The sequence below is a fragment of the Crinia signifera genome, chromosome 6, assembly GCF_055691185.1.
Source record: "Crinia signifera chromosome 6, ASM5569118v1, whole genome shotgun sequence".
Lineage (NCBI taxonomy): Eukaryota > Metazoa > Chordata > Amphibia > Anura > Myobatrachidae > Crinia > Crinia signifera.
Window position 1 is genome coordinate 3,359,611 of NC_139222.1, and position 18,225 is coordinate 3,377,835.

At 51.1% G+C, this 18,225-nt stretch overlaps 3 protein-coding genes across 5 annotated transcripts in view; 2 read left to right on the top strand and 1 right to left on the bottom strand.

Moving 5' to 3' along the window:
- The window catches only part of LOC146009826 (uncharacterized), a 426,905-nt gene extending 423,948 nt beyond the window's left edge, over window positions 1-2,957 (top strand). The window contains exon 6 of one of the 2 annotated variants that reach the window (XM_083150344.1): window positions 1,290-2,957. In XM_083150344.1, coding sequence (XP_083006470.1) covers window positions 1,290-2,071 — 782 coding nt within the window. In that variant the 3' untranslated portion in view covers window positions 2,072-2,957. The remainder of the gene's footprint in view (window positions 1-1,289) is intronic. The other variant, XM_083150343.1, reaches the window with a different exon arrangement.
- Window positions 1-18,225, bottom strand: part of LOC146009807 (uncharacterized) — a 234,070-nt gene that overhangs the window by 206,574 nt on the left and 9,271 nt on the right. For both annotated transcript variants that reach the window (XM_083150293.1, XM_083150290.1), the window contains exon 4: window positions 17,779-17,857. In XM_083150293.1, the coding sequence (XP_083006419.1) occupies window positions 17,779-17,857 (79 nt within the window). The remainder of the gene's footprint in view (window positions 1-17,778; window positions 17,858-18,225) is intronic.
- Window positions 1-18,225, top strand: part of LOC146009818 (uncharacterized) — a 119,238-nt gene that overhangs the window by 77,302 nt on the left and 23,711 nt on the right. The gene's annotated exons all lie outside the window — the stretch shown is intronic.

The following is an 18,225-nucleotide window of genomic DNA, read 5'->3' on the forward strand; positions in this document are numbered from 1 at the left end:
GATAGTGTCTTGACTTATGGCGTCACTGTATGGCATGGCAATTGTACTGGCGCCAATTGAGATGCTCTAGAACAGGAATGTCCAAACTATGGCCCTCCAGATGTTGTGAAACTACAAGTCCCATCATGCCTTGCCACAGTTTTGCTATTAGGAATGCTTAAATGATTGCAAGGCATACTGGGATGTGTAGTTTCACAACAGCTGGAGGGCCGCAGTTTGGACATGCCTGCTCTAGAACGATTGGTGAGGCTGCAGGTAGAGCAGTTGGTGCGACGTTGCCTTTTTTCCAAGTCATCGGAATTATAGGCCATTGCAAAATGTCCATCAAACAGATGCCTCAGGAGGTTAAGTATAAAGGATTGACCGTCTCTAGGTCATCCGTTAATAGTTCAACATCAAACATTTGACATGCACAATGTAGACAGAGACAAAATGTCAACTTACAAGGTCGACATGGAGATGGTCAACACAAAACAAGGTCAACGTGATATTTTTTGCTTCTTGACCTTTTGTTGATTGTCTATACAGAGCATCTAGTGCCGATCTATTGTCTGTCATCCTATGAGCGGCGCTTTGGGAGTGAGCTGAACCGTACAAAGGGGTTATATAGCAGTTTTTCCTCCATTGGCCTGTACTGATTATGTCTTTTCCGGGGCACTCTTTATTAATTGATATAATAATAATAATCAAAAATTTGTCCAACAGAGGGTTGTATGATCTCCCCTCTGGTTTCTCAGATTATTCCAGTACACACCATTCCCAGTGTGAACAAGCTCCAAGAGCGAAACGCGCGTCACTTCCGGTCCCGAGTGCTCACAGACTCACAGTCGGCGTGAGAGAGGGACAACACGGCTGAATACCGACACCCCTTCCCCGCTGCTACAGTATAACGAGCAGCTGGCAACTCGGTCCGTGAGTACACAGCGCCCATCTAGGCGCAGCCTATTGAAGGAGTGTCTCCGACTCCACCGAGTTACGTTACCCGCAGACACAGAGATCTCTCTGTCACTTGCCGGCTATTCCTAAAAGCAATGTGAAATGTCCAAGGGTCACGTTAAGCTTATTCAAACGCTATAATAATTCTTGTCTAAATATTTGTTGTATCCTGAAAGTCACGGCCAATACCGGAACCTGTAGATATTATAAGTTATATTGTTAATCACCAAACTCACAGGACTTGGGTGATCAAACTGTGAAACACACAGAATTTTTTTAGAGAGAGCATAAAATCTATGGGCAATTTCAACCCGTATGTATTGGGTATCATTCACGTGTTTATTTCTTCCTAGCACATGGACGTTACAGCAGGAATGTCTCAACGGGAAATTTTATTTTATCTTCATGTTGTGAATTAGAAGATAACGACATCAGACAAAATTCTCCGAGAGAAACCACCATGGCTCCAGTTATAGAGGAAGTAGCTTACAGTGTACATGCATCACCTGACCCTGCTTATGATGAGGACTGTTCTCCTAGGACATCTATCACAGCTCTTATATGTCCCGAATGCGGGAAATGTTTTCCTCGAAAATCACATCTTGTTAGACATCAGAGAAGTCACACAGGCGAGAAACCATTTCCGTGCTCTGAGTGTGGGAAATGTTTTACACAGAAATCGCACCTTGTTACACATCAGAGACGTCACATAGGTGAGAAACCATATCCGTGTCCTGAGTGCGAGAAATGTTTTACACAGAAATCAGATCTTGTTATACATCAGAGAAGTCACACAGGCGAGAAGCCATTTTTCTGTTCTGAATGTGGGAAATGTTTTCGACAAATGTCAAATCTTGTAACGCATCAGAGCTGTCACACGAGCGAGAAACCCTTCTCCTGCTCAGAGTGTGGGAAATGTTTCACACGGAAATCGGTTCTTGTTTTGCATCAGAGACATCACACGGGTGTAAAGCTAATTGCATGTTCTGAATGTGGGAAAAGCTTTACGCAGAAATCACAGCTTGTTAGACATCAGAGAAGTCACACAGGTGAGAAGCCATTTCCATGTTCTGAGTGTGGGAAATGTTTTACTAGGAAATCAGATCTTGTTACACATCGGAGATGCCACAGATGAGAGTCTATTTCCATTTTCTGAGTGTTGAAAATGTTTTATTAAGGAATTAGATCTTGTTAGATATAATTAGCTATTCTCATGCTCTGATTTTAGGAAATTACAGAAATTAAATCTCATGTAACATTATATGTGTGTGTGTGTGTGTGTATGTTTTCAAACTTAATACTGTGCTGTATGTACTAATATATTTTGTACTATTACACTATTTTGTGTAATGCTACAGGGTAATTTTGTGTGGTTGTATTTACTTGATTTGTCCATGTATGAGAAGCCAAACGATCATCGATGTTCCACTATTGGGAATAATGAGACTGATTGTCCTCTGCTAATTACCTAATAAAACCTGCTATTTATTATTCACTATATCTGTGTGTGAGTTTTATTGAATAGACCGATACAATTAACAGACGAACTGTTTCCGATGAGCAGCTTTCTCTCCCACTGGTTCTGTTGATAAAACATACTCGGGTTTCATTACTTTATAAGCCTTAAATATAACGGAAACGCTGAAATGATTGCACGCCAACACAACCTTGTTATACAATGTATGACAACTTTACTTGTAACATCGCTTCATTACGGGTATCTGCAAATGCCGACTAACACAAGAAACATGACATTGATTATCTAATACAGTAATTCTAAATCAAATCAAAATGGACACCTATCAAGGACAGTGATCAGCCATTAAACCTCCTTCATAGTTACCTCCAGCCCCCCGTGCTTGCTTGTTCTTCCTCAGCTGCCTCCTCTTCCTTCTCTAACTCGGATATATAAACCTTAATCACATTAATTAATTCATTACTCATTAGCATTGAGTCTGCAGTTTGGGGAAGGCCCTTTCCCATTCCAACATGGATGCGCTCTGAGGCGGGATGTGCACTGGGGCTGGATGCGCACTGGGGCTGGGTGCGCACTGGGGCTGGATGCGCACTGGGGCTGGGTGCGCACTGGGGCTGGGTGCGCACTGGGGCGGGGTGCGCACTGGGGCGGGGTGCGCACTGGGGCGGGGTGCGCACTGGGGCGGGATGCGCACTGGGGCGGGATGCGCACTGGGGCTGGGTGCGCACTGGGGCGGGGTGCGCACTGGGGCTGGGTGCGCACTGGGGCGGGGTGCGCACTGGGGCTGGGTGCGCACTGGGGCGGGATGCGCACTGGGGCTGGGTGCGCACTGGGGCTGGGTGCGCACCGGGGCTGGATGTGCACTGGGGCTGGGTGCGCGCCAGGGCTGGATGCACACTGGGGCTGGGGCTGGATGCGCACTGGGGCTGGATGCACACTGGGGCTAGGTGCGCGCCGGGGCTGGATGCGCACTGGGGCTGGGGCTGGATGTGCACTGGGGCAGGGTGCGCACTGGGGCATATCCATGTTGGAATGGGAAAGGGCCTTCCCCAAAGTGAGGACTATTAATACATAATGCTTAAATGCTTGTTACACTATACACCACACACTGTAATACCCCTTACACCAGGGGTGTCCAAACTTTTTGCGACAAGGTTTTGGTGAAGTGTAAATGTGGGAAGCCGACCATTCAGCCTGACATTCTTTGAATCATTAATCACATCAGAATGGTCCCTCACTCTGCCCCATTCACTGTATGCCCCCCACTCTGCCCCCATTCACTGTATGCCCCCCACTCTGCCCCCATTCACTGTATGCCCCCCACTCTGCCCCCATTCACTGTATGCCCCCCCACTCTGCCCCCATTCACTGTATTCCCCCCACTCTGCCCCCATTCACTGTATTCCCCCCACTCTGCCCCCATTCACTGTATGTCCCAAAGCCTGACCCTCCTTCACTGTATGTCCCCCAATCTGCCCCTATTCTCCTGCGACCAGCTGATTACCTCTGCGGCAACCCCAGCAGAGGTTCCCTTTCATCAGCGACCATCTCTGTTCGCTGATGAAAAGGAGAAACTGAGCAATATATCTCCCCGTGTGTACGGGGCTTTAGAGTTGCTTTGCTATAATGTATATATTATATAGGATGTCGCGCGTTTTTGCTACACTGTGGGGGGAAGTTGGGCCAAGCTGCTGGGACCTGTAACGCTGAGACTGGAACAGAGGCTGAGTTCGGAGGGGTACAACAGGGCAAGGAGGGGTACGGCAGGGCGTGGAGTGGTGTGGCAGGGCGAGGAGAGGTGCGGCAGGGCATGGAGTGGTGCAGCAGGGTGAGGAGGGGTACAGCAGGGCGAGGAGGGGTGTGGCAGGGTGAGGAGGGGTACGGCAGCATTGAGAGGGGTACAGCAGGCTGAGGATGGATACGGCAGAGTGAGGAGGAGTACGGCAGGGTGAGGAGGGGTGTGGCAGCACTGGGAGGGGAAGAGCAGCTTTCACAGGATTACGGCAGGGTGAGGAGGGGTAAAGCAGGGTGAGGAGGGGTACGGCAGGGCGAGGAGGGGTGTGGCAGCACTGGGAGGGGTAGAGTAGCATTCACAGGATTACGGCAGGGTGAGGAGGGGTAAAGCAGGGTGAGGAGGGGTGTGGCAGCACTGGGAGGGGTAGAGTAGCATTCACAGGATTACGGCAGGGTGAGGAGGGGTACGGAAGGGTGAGGACGGGTAAAGCAAGGTGAGGAGGAGTACAGTAGGGTGAGGAGGAGTATGGCAAGGTGAGGAGGGGTATGGCAGGGATAGGGGGGGTATGGCAGCATTCCGAGGGTTATGGTAGGGTGAGGAGGGGTACAGCAGGGTGAGGATAGGTATGGCAGGGAGAGGAGTATAGCAGAACTGGGAGGGGAACAGCAGCATTCAGAGGGTTACGGTAGGGTGAGGAGGGTTACGGTAGGGTGAGGAGGGGTACAGCAGGGGTGAGGAGGGGTACAGCAGGTTTGAGGAGGGGTACAGCAGGGTGAGGAGGGTTATGGTAGGGTGAGGAGGTGTACAGCAGGGTGAGGAGGGGTACAGCAGCATTCAGAGGGTTACGGTAGGGTGAGGAGGGTTACGGCAGGGCGAGGAGTACGGCAGGGCGAGGAGGGGTGTGGCAGCACTGGGAGGGGTAGAGTAGCATTCACAGGATTACGGCAGGGTGAGGAGGGGTAAAGCAGGGTGAGGAGGGGTACGGCAGGGTGAGGAGGGGTACGGCAGGGCGAGGAGGGGTGTGGCAGCACTGGGAGGGGTAGAGTAGCATTCACAGGATTACGGCAGGGTGAGGAGGGGTACGGAAGGGCGAGGAGGGGTGTGGCAGCACTGGGAGGGGTAGAGTAGCATTCACAGGATTACGGCAGGGTGAGGAGGGGTAAAGCAGGGTGAGGAGGGGTACGGCAGGGTGAGGAGGGGTACGGCAGGGCGAGGAGGGGTGTGGCAGCACTGGGAGGGGTAGAGTAGCATTCACAGGATTACGGCAGGGTGAGGAGGGGTACGGAAGGGCGAGGAGGGGTGTGGCAGCACTGGGAGGGGTAGAGTAGCATTCACAGGATTACGGCAGGGTGAGGAGGGGTAAAGCAGGGTGAGGAGGGGTACGGCAGGGTGAGGAGGGGTACGGCAGGGCGAGGAGGGGTGTGGCAGCACTGGGAGGGGTAGAGTAGCATTCACAGGATTACGGCAGGGTGAGGAGGGGTACGGAAGGGCGAGGACGGGTAAAGCAAGGTGAGGAGTACGGCAGGGCGAGGAGGGGTAAAGCAAGGTGAGGAGGAGTACAGTAGGGTGAGGAGGAGTATGGCAGGGATAGGGGGGTATGGCAGGGATGGGGGGGTATGGCAGCATTCCGAGGGTTATGGTAGGGTGAGGAGGGGTACAGCAGGGTGAGGATAGGTATGGCAGGGAGAGGAGTATAGCAGAACTGGGAGGGGAACAGCAGCATTCAGAGGGTTACGGTAGGGTGAGGAGGGTTACGGTAGGGTGAGGAGGGGTACAGCAGGGGTGAGGAGGGGTACAGCAGGGGTGAGGAGGGGTACAGCAGGGGTGAGGAGGGTTACGGTAGGGTGAGGAGGGGTACAGCAGGGGTGAGGAGGGGTACAGCAGGTTTGAGGAGGGGTACAGCAGGGTGAGGAGGGGTACAGCAGCATTCAGAGGGTTACGGTAGGGTGAGGAGGGGTACAGCAGGGTGAGGAGGGGTACAGCAGGGGTGAGGGGTACATCAGGGTGAGGAGGGGTACAGCAGGGTGAGGAGGGTTATGGTAGGGTGAGGAGGGGTACAGCAGGGTGAGGAGGGGTACAGCAGGGTGAGGAGGGGTACAGCAGGGTGAGGAGGGGTACAGCAGGGTGAGGAGGGGTACAGCAGGGTGAGGAGGGGTACAGCAGGGGTGAGGAGGGTTACGGTAGGGTGAGGAGGGGTACGGTAGGGTGAGGAGGGGTACGGCAGGGTGAGGAGGGGTACAGCAGCATTCAGAGGGTTACGGTAGGGTGAGGAGGGGTACAGCAGGGTGAGGAGGGGTACAGCAGGGGTGAGGGGTACATCAGGGTGAGGAGGGGTACAGCAGGGTGAGGAGGGTTACGGTAGGGTGAGGAGGGGTACAGCAGGGTGAGGAGGGGTACAGCAGGGTGAGGAGGGGTACAGCAGGGTGAGGAGGGGTACAGCAGGGTGAGGAGGGGTACAGCAGGGGTGAGGAGGGTTACGGTAGGGTGAGGAGGGGTACGGTAGGGTGAGGAGGGGTACGGCAGGGTGAGGAGGGGTACAGCAGGGGTGAGGAGGGGTACAGCAGGGTGAGGAGGGGTACAGCAGGGGTGAGGGGTACAGCATGGTGAGGAGGGGTACAGCATGGTGAGGAGGGGTACAGCAGGGTGAGGAGGGGTACAGCAGGGGTGAGGAGGGGTACAGCAGGGGTGAGGAGGGGTACAGCAGGGGTGAGGAGGGTTACGGTAGGGTGAGGAGGGGTACAGCAGGGGTGAGGAGGGGTACAGCAGGGGTGAGGAGGGGTACAGCAGGGGTGAGGAGGCAGCAGTTATCTTGTCTAGAGGTTTATCCTTGTGGCGTTGGAACTCTCCCTGCTACACGGGAAGATACGGAACTGGAGTTCCTGGCGTAGGGCTTCAGCTTCACAGTTCTGGGGTTCAGGTCTGAAGCTGAGTTACAATCATTGGTTCCAGGGACCGAATGGTGGATTCCAGTCCTCTCATTAGTTCCAGGGGCTGGCTGGTGGATTCCAGTCCTCTCATTGTTCCAGGGACCAGCTGGTGGATATTAGTCCTCTCATTGGTTCCAGGGACCGGCTGGTGGATTCCAGTCCTCTCATTGGTTCCAGGGGGCGGCTGGTGGATTCCAGTCCTCTCATTGGTTCCAGGGACCGGCTGGTGGATATTAGTCCTCTCATTGGTTCCAGGGGGCGGCTGGTGGATTCCAGTCCTCTCATTGGTTCCAGGGACCGGCTGGTGGATTCCAGTCCTCTCATTGGTTCCAAGGACTGGCTGATGGATTCCATTCCACTCATTGGTTCCAGGGACTGGCTAGTGGATCCAGTCCTCTCGTTGGTTCCAGGGACCGGCTGGTGGATTCCAGTCCTCTCATTGGTTCCAGGGACCGACTGGTGGATTCCAGTCCTCTCATTAGTTCCAGGGGCCTGCTGGTGGATTCCAGTCCTCTCATTGTTCCAGGGACCGGCTGGTGGATTCCAGTCCTCTCATTGGTTCCAGGGACCGACTGGTGGATTCCAGTCCTCTCATTAGTTCCAGGGGCTGGCTGGTGGATTCCAGTCCTCTCATTGTTCCAGGGACCAGCTGGTGGATATTAGTCCTCTCATTGGTTCCAGGGACCGGCTGGTGGATTCCAGTCCTCTCATTGGTTCCAGGGGGCGGCTGGTGGATTCCAGTCCTCTCATTGGTTCCAGGGACCGGCTGGTGGATATTAGTCCTCTCATTGGTTCCAGGGGGCGGCTGGTGGATTCCAGTCCTCTCATTGGTTCCAGGGACCGGCTGGTGGATTCCAGTCCTCTCATTGGTTCCAAGGACTGGCTGATGGATTCCATTCCACTCATTGGTTCCAGGGACTGGCTAGTGGATCCAGTCCTCTCGTTGGTTCCAGGGACCGGCTGGTGGATTCCAGTCCTCTCATTGGTTCCAGGGACCGACTGGTGGATTCCAGTCCTCTCATTAGTTCCAGGGGCCTGCTGGTGGATTCCAGTCCTCTCATTGTTCCAGGGACCGGCTGGTGGATTCCAGTCCTCTCATTGGTTCCAGGGACCGACTGGTGGATTCCAGTCCTCTCATTAGTTCCAGGGGCCAGCTGGTGGCTTCCAGTCCTCTCATTAGTTCCAGGGGCCGGCTGGTGGCTTCCAGTCCCCTAGTTTAGTAGTCCAGAGTCACCCTCACCTATTGGTCCACATTGATCTAAGTCTTATCATGCCCGAGTTCTCACTTCTCCTCATCAACCCAGCCAGTCCTGCCTTGGCTAAAAACCCCAGACCATAACAAAGGTCCCCCAATATGGCCTGGAGGGTGCTTGATCACTTGTGGAATACGGTTGGTTGCATCAAAGTGTCATAAATGATTGTCCACATAAGAGATGATGTAGAGAAGAACGTGTTGACTTTAATTCAAGTGTTAAGTAAATACAGCATGCAAGCCCGGCCCCTCTGTGCCACAGCACTGGCCTAATGCAAACCAAAGGCTTAATTACCCAACATTTCCTTAAGCCTAATCCCAAAAACTATAATGGTAGTCAAATACTAAGAACATGGCAGATCTTAAAGGAAAATTCCTACTGTCCACAGGAACGTATTCGATAACACAGTCCAAATATTCCTAGTTACTGCTCTTTGTGGTTCCCGGGAGCTGGAAGACATTGCCAAGGGCAGCCATCTTGCTCCAGACATCAGTTTGCTGAGTCACTGTGTCAGCATGCATGATATGTAACAAGAGTGGAATTACATGTAAAACATTTCCTACACTAAGAGCATGGATGTGGCCTCTCACCTGTGTGTTATCTGATGTATAATAAGATGTGATTTGTGTGTGAAACATTCCCCACACTCTGAACAAGAAAATGGATTCTCACCTGTGTGATTTTTCTGATGTCTGAGAAGATTTGATAACTGTGGAAAACATTTCCCACATTCAGAGCAGGAAAATGGTTTCTCACCGACATGTAGTTTCTGATGTGTTACCAGGTACGACTTGCTTGCAAAGCTTTTCCCACACTCGGAACATGAAAATGGCTTCTCACCGGTGTGACACCTTTGATGTATAACCAGATGCGATTTGTGTATAAAACATTTCCCACACTCAGAGCATGGAAATGGCTTCTCCCCTGTGTGACTTCTCTGATGTGTTACAAGATTTGATATCTGTGTGAAACATTTCCCGCACTCAGAGCAGGAAAATGGTTTCTCACTGATGTGTAGCCTCTGATGCGTAACAAGATATGATTTCCTTGTAAAACATTTCCCACACTCAGAGCACGGAAATGGTTTCTCTCCTGTGTGACTTCTCTGATGAATAACAAAATGTGATTTCCATGTAAAACATTTCCCACATTTAGCACATGTAAATTTCCTACCACCAGCTTCGTCTGGCTGATAGGTAATAACCTTTGTGCTCTGTGTACAAATATTGGGATCTAAAGAAGAGGGAAATATTTGTTCCACTGTAAAACTTGTAAAAGATGCAAGATCATCAGATCTGGGGGCACATTCCTCATAATTAGAAGGATCAAGTGACATATCTGAACAGGAAAGCACTTTAGTAGAATTTTGTGTGAAATCATGATCTTCTATTTCATCATCTGGAACTAAGTGGAGATGTTCAACGGAAGTGTTAGGACTGTTGTATTCATCTGTTGAAAAAGAAGAAAAACTGCATTAAGGTACACAATATCCAGGCGAGGATTGGGTAAATATACTAAAGCGGAGGAGACGGGTTAGATCTCTGGGCTGGTAACACACAGTGACATGATGTGAGGGGGAGAGCAGGAGTATAATAGGGACTGATGGCTCCTGATGTATGAGATACACCAGAGAGTGCGGGGAGGAGACTGGTCAGATCTCTGGGCTGGTAACACACAGTGACATGATGTGAGGGGGAGAGCAGGAGTATAATAGGGGCTGATAGCACCTGATGTATGAGATACACCAGAGAGTGTGGGGAGGAGACTGGTCAGATCTCTGGGCTGGTAACACACAGTGACATGATGTGAGGGGGAGATCAGGAGTATAATAGGGGCTGATGGCTCCTGATGTATGAGATACACCAGAGAGTGCAGGGAGGAGACTGGTCAGATCTCTGGGTGGGTAACACACAGTGACATGATGTGAGGGGGAAAGCAGGAGTATAATAGGGGCTGATGGCTCCTGATGTATGAGATACACCAGAGAGTGCGGGGAGGAGACTGGTCAGATCTCTGGGCTGGTAACACACAGTGACATAATGTGAGGGGGAGAGCAGGAGTATAATAGGGGCTGATGGCTCCTGATGTATGAGATACACCAGAGAGTGCAGGGAGGAGACTGGTCAGATCTCTGGGCTGGTAACACACAGTGACATGATGTGAGGGGGAGACCAGGAGTATAATAGGGGCTGATGGCTGCTGATGTATGAGATACACCAGAGAGTGCGGGGAGGAGACTGGTCAGATCTCTGGGCTGGTAACACACAGTGACATGATGTGAGGGGGAAAGCAGGAGTATAATAGGGGCTGATGGCTCCTGATGTATGAGATACACCAGAGAGTGCGGGGAGGAGACTGGTCAGATCTCTGGGCTGGTAACACACAGTGACATAATGTGAGGGGGAGAGCAGGAGTATAATAGGGGCTGATGGCTCCTGATGTATGAGATACACCAGAGAGTGCAGGGAGGAGACTGGTCAGATCTCTGGGCTGGTAACACACAGTGACATGATGTGAGGGGGAGACCAGGAGTATAATAGGGGCTGATGGCTGCTGATGTATGAGATACACCAGAGAGTGCGGGGAGGAGACTGGTCAGATCTCTGGGCTGGTAACACACAGTGACATGATGTGAGGGGGAGAGCAGGAGTATAATAGGGTCTGATGGCTCCTGATGTATGAGATACACCAGAGAGTGCGGGGAGGATACTGGTTAGATATCTGGGATGGTAACACACAGTGACATGATGTGAGGGGGAGAGCAGGAGTATAATAGGGGCTGATGGCTCCTGATGTATGAGATACACCAGAGAGTGCGGGGAGGAGACTGGTCAGATCTCTGGGCTGGTAACACACAGTGACATGATGTGAGGGAGAGCAGGAGTATAATAGGGGCTGATGGCTCCTGATGTATGAGATACACCAGAGAGTGTGGCGAGGAGACTGGTCAGATCTCTGGGCTGGTAACACACAGTGACATGATGTGAGGGGGAGAGCAGGAGTATAATAGGGGCTGATGGCTCCTGATGTATGAGATACACCAGAGAGTGCGAGGAGGAGACTGGTCAGATCTCTGGGCTGGTAACACACAGTGACATGATGTGAGGGGGAGAGCAGGAGTATAATAGGGGCTGATGGCTCCTGATGTATGAGATACACCAGAGAGTGCGGGGAGGAGACTGGTCAGATCTCTGGGCTGGTAACACACAGTGACATGATGTGAGGGGGAGAGCAGGAGTATAATAGGGGCTGATGGCTGCTGATGTATGAGATACACCAGACAGTGCGGGGAGGAGACTGGTCAGATCTCTGGGCTGGTGACACACGGTGACATGATGTGAGGGGGGAGAGCAGGAGTATAATAGGGGCTGATGGCTCCTGATGTATGAGATACACCAGAGAGTGTGGGGAGGAGACTGGTCAGATCCCTGGGCTGGTAACACACAGTGACATGATGTGAGGGGGAGAGGAGAAGTATAATAGGGGCTGATGGCTCCTGATGTATGAGATACACCAGAGAGTGCAAGGAGGAGACTGGTCAGATCTCTGGGCTGGTAACACACAGTGACATGATGTGAGGGGAGAGCAGGAGTATAATAGGGGCTGATGGCTCCTGATTTATGAGATACACCAGAGAGTGTGGGGAGGAGACTGGTCAGATCCCTGGGCTGGTAACACACAGTGACATGATGTGAGGGGGAGAGGAGAAGTATAATAGGGGCTGATGGCTCCTGATGTATGAGATACACCAGAGAGTGCAAGGAGGAGACTGGTCAGATCTCTGGGCTGGTAACACACAGTGACATGATGTGATGGGGAGAGCAGGAGTATAATAGGGGCTGATGGCTCCTGATGTATGAGATACACCAGAGAGTGCGGGGAGGAGACTGGTCAGATCTCTGGGCTGGTAAAACACAGTGACATGATGTGAGGGGAGAGCAGGAGTATAATAGGGGCTGATGGCTCCTGATGTATGAGATACACCAGAGAGTAAAGGGAGGAGACTGGTCAGATCTCTGGGCTGGTGACAGTGACATGATGTGAGGGGGAGAGAAGAAGTATAATAGGGGCTGATGGCTGCTGATGTATGAGATACACCAGAGAGTGCGGGAAGGAGACTGGTCAGATCTCTGGGCTGGTAACACACAGTGACATGATGTGAGGGGGAGAGCAGGAGTATAATAGGGGCTGATGGCACCTGATGTATGAGATACACCAGAGAGTGCGGGGAGGAGACTGGTCAGATCTCTGGGCTGGTAACACACAGTGACATGATGTGAGGGGGAGAGCAGTAGTATAATAGGAGCTGATCGCTCCTGATGTATGAGATACACCAGAGAGTGTAGGGAGGAGACTGGTCAGATCTCTGGGCTGGTAACACACAGTGACATGATGTGAGGAGGAGAGCAGGAGTATAATAGGGGCTGATGGCTGCTGATGTATGAGATACACCAGAGAGTGCGGGGAGGAGACTGGTCAGATCTCTGGGCTGGTAACACACAGTGACATGATGTGAGGGGGAGAGAAGGAGTATAATAGGGACTGATGGCTCCTGATGTATGAGATACACCAGAGAGTGCGGGGAGGAGACTGGTCAGATCTCTGGGCCGGTAACACACAGTGACATGATGTGAGGGGAGAGCAGGAGTATAATAGGGGCTGATGTCACCTGATGTATGAGATACACCAGAGAGTGCGGGGAGGAGACTGGTCAGATCTCTGGGCTGGTAACACACAGTGACATGATGTCAGGGGGAGAGCAGGAGTATAATAGGGGCTGATGGCTGCTGATGTATGAGATACACCAGAGAGTGCGGGGAGGAGACTGGTCAGATCTCTGGGCTGGTAACACACAGTGACATGATGTGAGGGGGAGAGCAGGAGTATAATAGGGGCTGATGGCTCCTGATGTATGAGATACACCAGAGAGTGCGGGGAGGAGACTGGTCAGACCTCTGGGCTGGTAACACACAGTGACATGATGTGAGGGGGAGAGCAGGAGTATAATAGGGGCTGATGGCACCTGATGTATGAGATACACCAGAGAGTGTGGGGAGGAGACTGGTCAGATCTCTGGGCTGGTAACACACAGTGACATGATGTGAGGGGGAGAGCAGGAGTATAATAGGGGCTGATGGCACCTGATGTATGAGATACACCAGAGAGTGCGGGGAGGAGACTGGTCAGATCTCTGGGCTGGTAACACACAGTGACATGATGTGAGGGGGAGAGCAGGAGTATAATAGGGGCTGATGGCACCTGATGTATGAGATACACCAGAGAGTGCGGGGAGGAGACTGGTCAGATCTCTGGGCTGGTAACACACAGTGACATGATGTGAGGGGGAGAGCAGGAGTATAATAGGGGCTGATGGCTCCTGATGTATGAGATACACCAGAGAGTGTGGGGAGGAGACTGGTCAGATCTCTGGGCTGGTAACACACAGTGACATGATGTGAGGGGGAGAGCAGGAGTATAATAGGGGCTGATGGCTCCTGATGTATGAGATACACCAGAGAGTGTGGGGAGGAGACTGGTCAGATCTCTGGGCTGGTAACACACAGTGACATGATGTATAATAGGGATTAAAATACTCACCTGTGGTGATATCTGTAGGGATTTGCTCCTCCTTACACTGCTGATCACCACTTAAATATGTAGTTTCTTCTACCTCTGTATCTTCCATTTTAATTACAATCAGGCCTTTACCCTAAATCAAGCACAAGACATTAACACACACAGCTTCTGTACAAATCATATATTAACAGTCACTGTGGTATATTGGGAAGACCCTTAATCCCACCTACCTGATCCTCCTGTGGGGTCCTGTGATTCTCCTCTGTACAATCCTGGGAATACAGAGGACGGGGACATCTCTCTGGGGTATTCCTGTTACTGGCACCATCTGTAGGAGACACGCAGTGACTGAGGACATGGTATATATGTGATTATCCTGGGAATACAGAGGACGGGGACATCTCTCTGGGGTATTCCTGTTACTGGGCCCATCTGTAGGAGACACACAGTGACTGAGGACATTGTATATATGTGATTATCCTGGGAATACAGAGGACGGGGACATCTCTCTGGGGTATTCCTGTTACTGGCACCATCTGTAGGAGACACGCAGTGACTGAGGACATGGTATATATGTGATTATCCTGGGAATACAGAGGACGGGGACATCTCTCTGGGGTATTCCTGTTACTGGGCCCATCTGTAGGAGACACACAGTGACTGAGGACATGGTATATATGTGATTATCCTGGGAATACAGAGGACGGGGACATCTCTCTGGGGTATCTCTGTTACTGGGCCCATCTGTAGGAGACACACAGTGACTGAGGACATGGTATATATGTGATTATCCTGGGAATACAGAGGACGGGGACATCTCTCTGGGGTATTCCTGTTACTGGGCCCATCTGTAGGAGACACACAGTGACTGAGGACATTGTATATATGTGATTATCATGGGAATACAGAGGACGGGGACATCTCTCTGGGGTATTCCTGTTACTGGGCCCATCTGTAGGAGACACGCAGTGACTGAGGACATTGTATATATGTGATTATCCTGGGAATACAGAGGACGGGGACATCTCTCTGGGGTATTCCTGTTACTGGCACCATCTGTAGGAGACACGCAGTGACTGAGGACATGGTATATATGTGATTATCCTGGGAATACAGAGGACGGGGACATCTCTCTGGGGTATTCCTGTTACTGGCCCCATCTGTAGGAGACACACAGTGACTGAGGACATGGTATATATGTGATTATCCTGGGAATACAGAGGACGGGGACATCTCTCTGGGGTATTCCTGTTACTGGCACCATCTGTAGGAGACACGCAGTGACTGAGGACATGGTATATATGTGATTATCCTGGGAATACAGAGGACGGGGACATCTCTCCGGGGTATTCCTGTTACTGGGCCCATCTGTAGGAGACACGCAGTGACTGAGTACATGGTATATATACGTGATTATCCTGGGAATACAGAGGACGGGGACATCTCTCTGGGGTATTCCTGTTACTGGCCCCATCTGTAGGAGACACACAGTGACTGAGGACATGGTATATATGTGATTATCCTGGGAATACAGAGGACGGGGACATCTCTCTGGGGTATCTCTGTTACTGGGACCATCTGTAGGAGACACGCAGTGACTGAGGACATTGTATATATGTGATTATCCTGGGAATACAGAGGACGGGGACATCTCTCTGGGGTATTCCTGTTACTGGGCCCATCTGTAGGAGACACACAGTGACTGAGTACATTGTATATATGTGATTATTCTGGGAATACAGAGGACAGGGACATCTCTCTGGGGTATTCCTGTTACTGGGCCCATCTGTAGGAGACACACAGTGACTGAGGACATGGTATATATGTGATTATCCTGGGAATACAGAGGACGGGGACATCTCTCTGGGGTATCTCTGTTACTGGGCCCATCTGTAGGAGACACACAGTGACTGAGGACATGGTATATATGTGATTATCCTGGGAATACAGAGGACGGGGACATCTCTCTGGGGTATTCCTGTTACTGGGCCCATCTGTAGGAGACACACAGTGACTGAGGACATTGTATATATGTGATTATCATGGGAATACAGAGGACGGGGACATCTCTCTGGGGTATTCCTGTTACTGGGCCCATCTGTAGGAGACACGCAGTGACTGAGGACATTGTATATATGTGATTATCCTGGGAATACAGAGGACGGGGACATCTCTCTGGGGTATTCCTGTTACTGGGCCCATCTGTAGGAGACACGCAGTGACTGAGGACATTGTATATATGTGATTATCCTGGGAATACAGAGGACGGGGACATCTCTCTGGGGTATTCCTGTTACTGGCCCCATCTGTAGGAGACACACAGTGACTGAGGACATGGTATATATGTGATTATCCTGGGAATACAGAGGACGGGGACATCTCTCTGGGGTATCTCTGTTACTGGGCCCATCTGTAGGAGACACACAGTGACTGAGGACATGGTATATATGTGATTATCCTGGGAATACAGGGGACGGGGACATCTCTCTGGGGTATTCCTGTTACTGGGCCCATCTGTAGGAGACACGCAGTGACTGAGGACATGGTATATATGTGATTATCCTGGGAATACAGAGGACGGGGACATCTCTCTGGGGTATTCCTGTTACTGGCCCAGCTGTAGGAGACACGCAGTGACTGAGTACATTGTATATATGTGATTATCCTGGGAATACAGAGGACGGGGAAATCTCTCTGGGGTATTCCTGTTACTGGCCCCATCTGTAGGAGACACACAGTGACTGAGGACATGGTATATATGTGATTATCCTGGGAATACTGAGGACATGACATCTCTCTGGGGTATCTCTGTTACTGGCCCATCTGTAGGAGACACACAGTGACTGAGTACATGGTATATATGTGATTATCCTGGGAATACAGAGGAGGGGGACATCTCTCTGGGGTATTCCTGTTACTGGCGCCATCTGTAGGAGACATGCAGTGACTGAGGACATTGTATATATGTGATTATCCTGGGAATACTGAGGACATGACATCTCTCTGGGGTATCTCTGTTACTGGCCCATCTGTAGGAGACACACAGTGACTGAGTACATGGTATATATGTGATTATCCTGGGAATACAGAGGAGGGGGACATCTCTCTGGGGTATTCCTGTTACTGGCCCCATCTGTAGGAGACACGCAGTGACTGAGTACATTGTATATATGTGATTATCCTGGGAATACAGAGGACGGGGACATCTCTCTGGGGTATCTCTGTTACTGGGCCCATCTGTAGGAGACACGCAGTGACTGAGGACATTGTATATATATGTGATTATCCTGGGAATACAGAGGACGGGGACATCTCTCTGGGGTATTCCTGTTACTGGCCCATCTGTAGGAGACACACAGTGACTGAGGACATTGTATATAAGTGATTATCCTGGGAATACAGAGGACGGGGACATCTCTCTGGGGTATTCCTGTTACTGGCCCCATCTGTAGGAGACACGCAGTGACTGAGGACATGGTATATATATGATTATCCTGGGAATACAGAGGACAGGGACATCTCTCTGGGGTATTCCTGTTACTGGGCCCATCTGTAGGAGACACGCAGTGACTGAGGACATGGTATATATGTGATTATCCTGGGAATACAGAGGACGGGGACATCTCTCTGGGGTATCTCTGTTACTGGGCCCATCTGTAGGAGACACACAGTGACTGAGGACATTGTATATATGTGATTATCCTGGGAATACAGAGGACGGGGACATCTCTCTGGGGTATCTCTGTTACTGGGCCCATCTGTAGGAGACACACAGTGACTGAGGACATTGTATATATGTGATTATCAGATTCTGGGTGTATATAGGGGACCCCCATACCTGCTCTCCCCTGTACAATAAATGTCTCCTCTTACCCAGTGATGTGAGGGGCCGGTGATTCTCCATCATCACGTCCTTGTACAGACCCCTGTGTTCCTCTATATACTCCCCCTCCTGCGTGGAGAGATAGACAGTGACATCCTGACACCTTATAGGCACCTGACACACAATGATACAGTCATCACCCAAACACATCCCCCGGTGTTACTGTATAATGTCCGAGCAGTCACCTCTCCGGTCACATCCCCCGGTGTTACTGTATAACGTCCCATTCCCAGCAGTCACCTCTCCGGTCACATCCCCCGGTGTTACTGTATAACATCTCATTCCCAGCAGTCACCTCTCCGGTCACATCCCCGGTGTTACTGTATAATGTCCCATTCCCAACAGTAACCTCTCCGGTCACATCCCCCGGTGTTACTGTATAACGTCCCATTCCCAGCAGTCACCTCTCTGGTCACCTCCCCCGGTGTTACTGTATA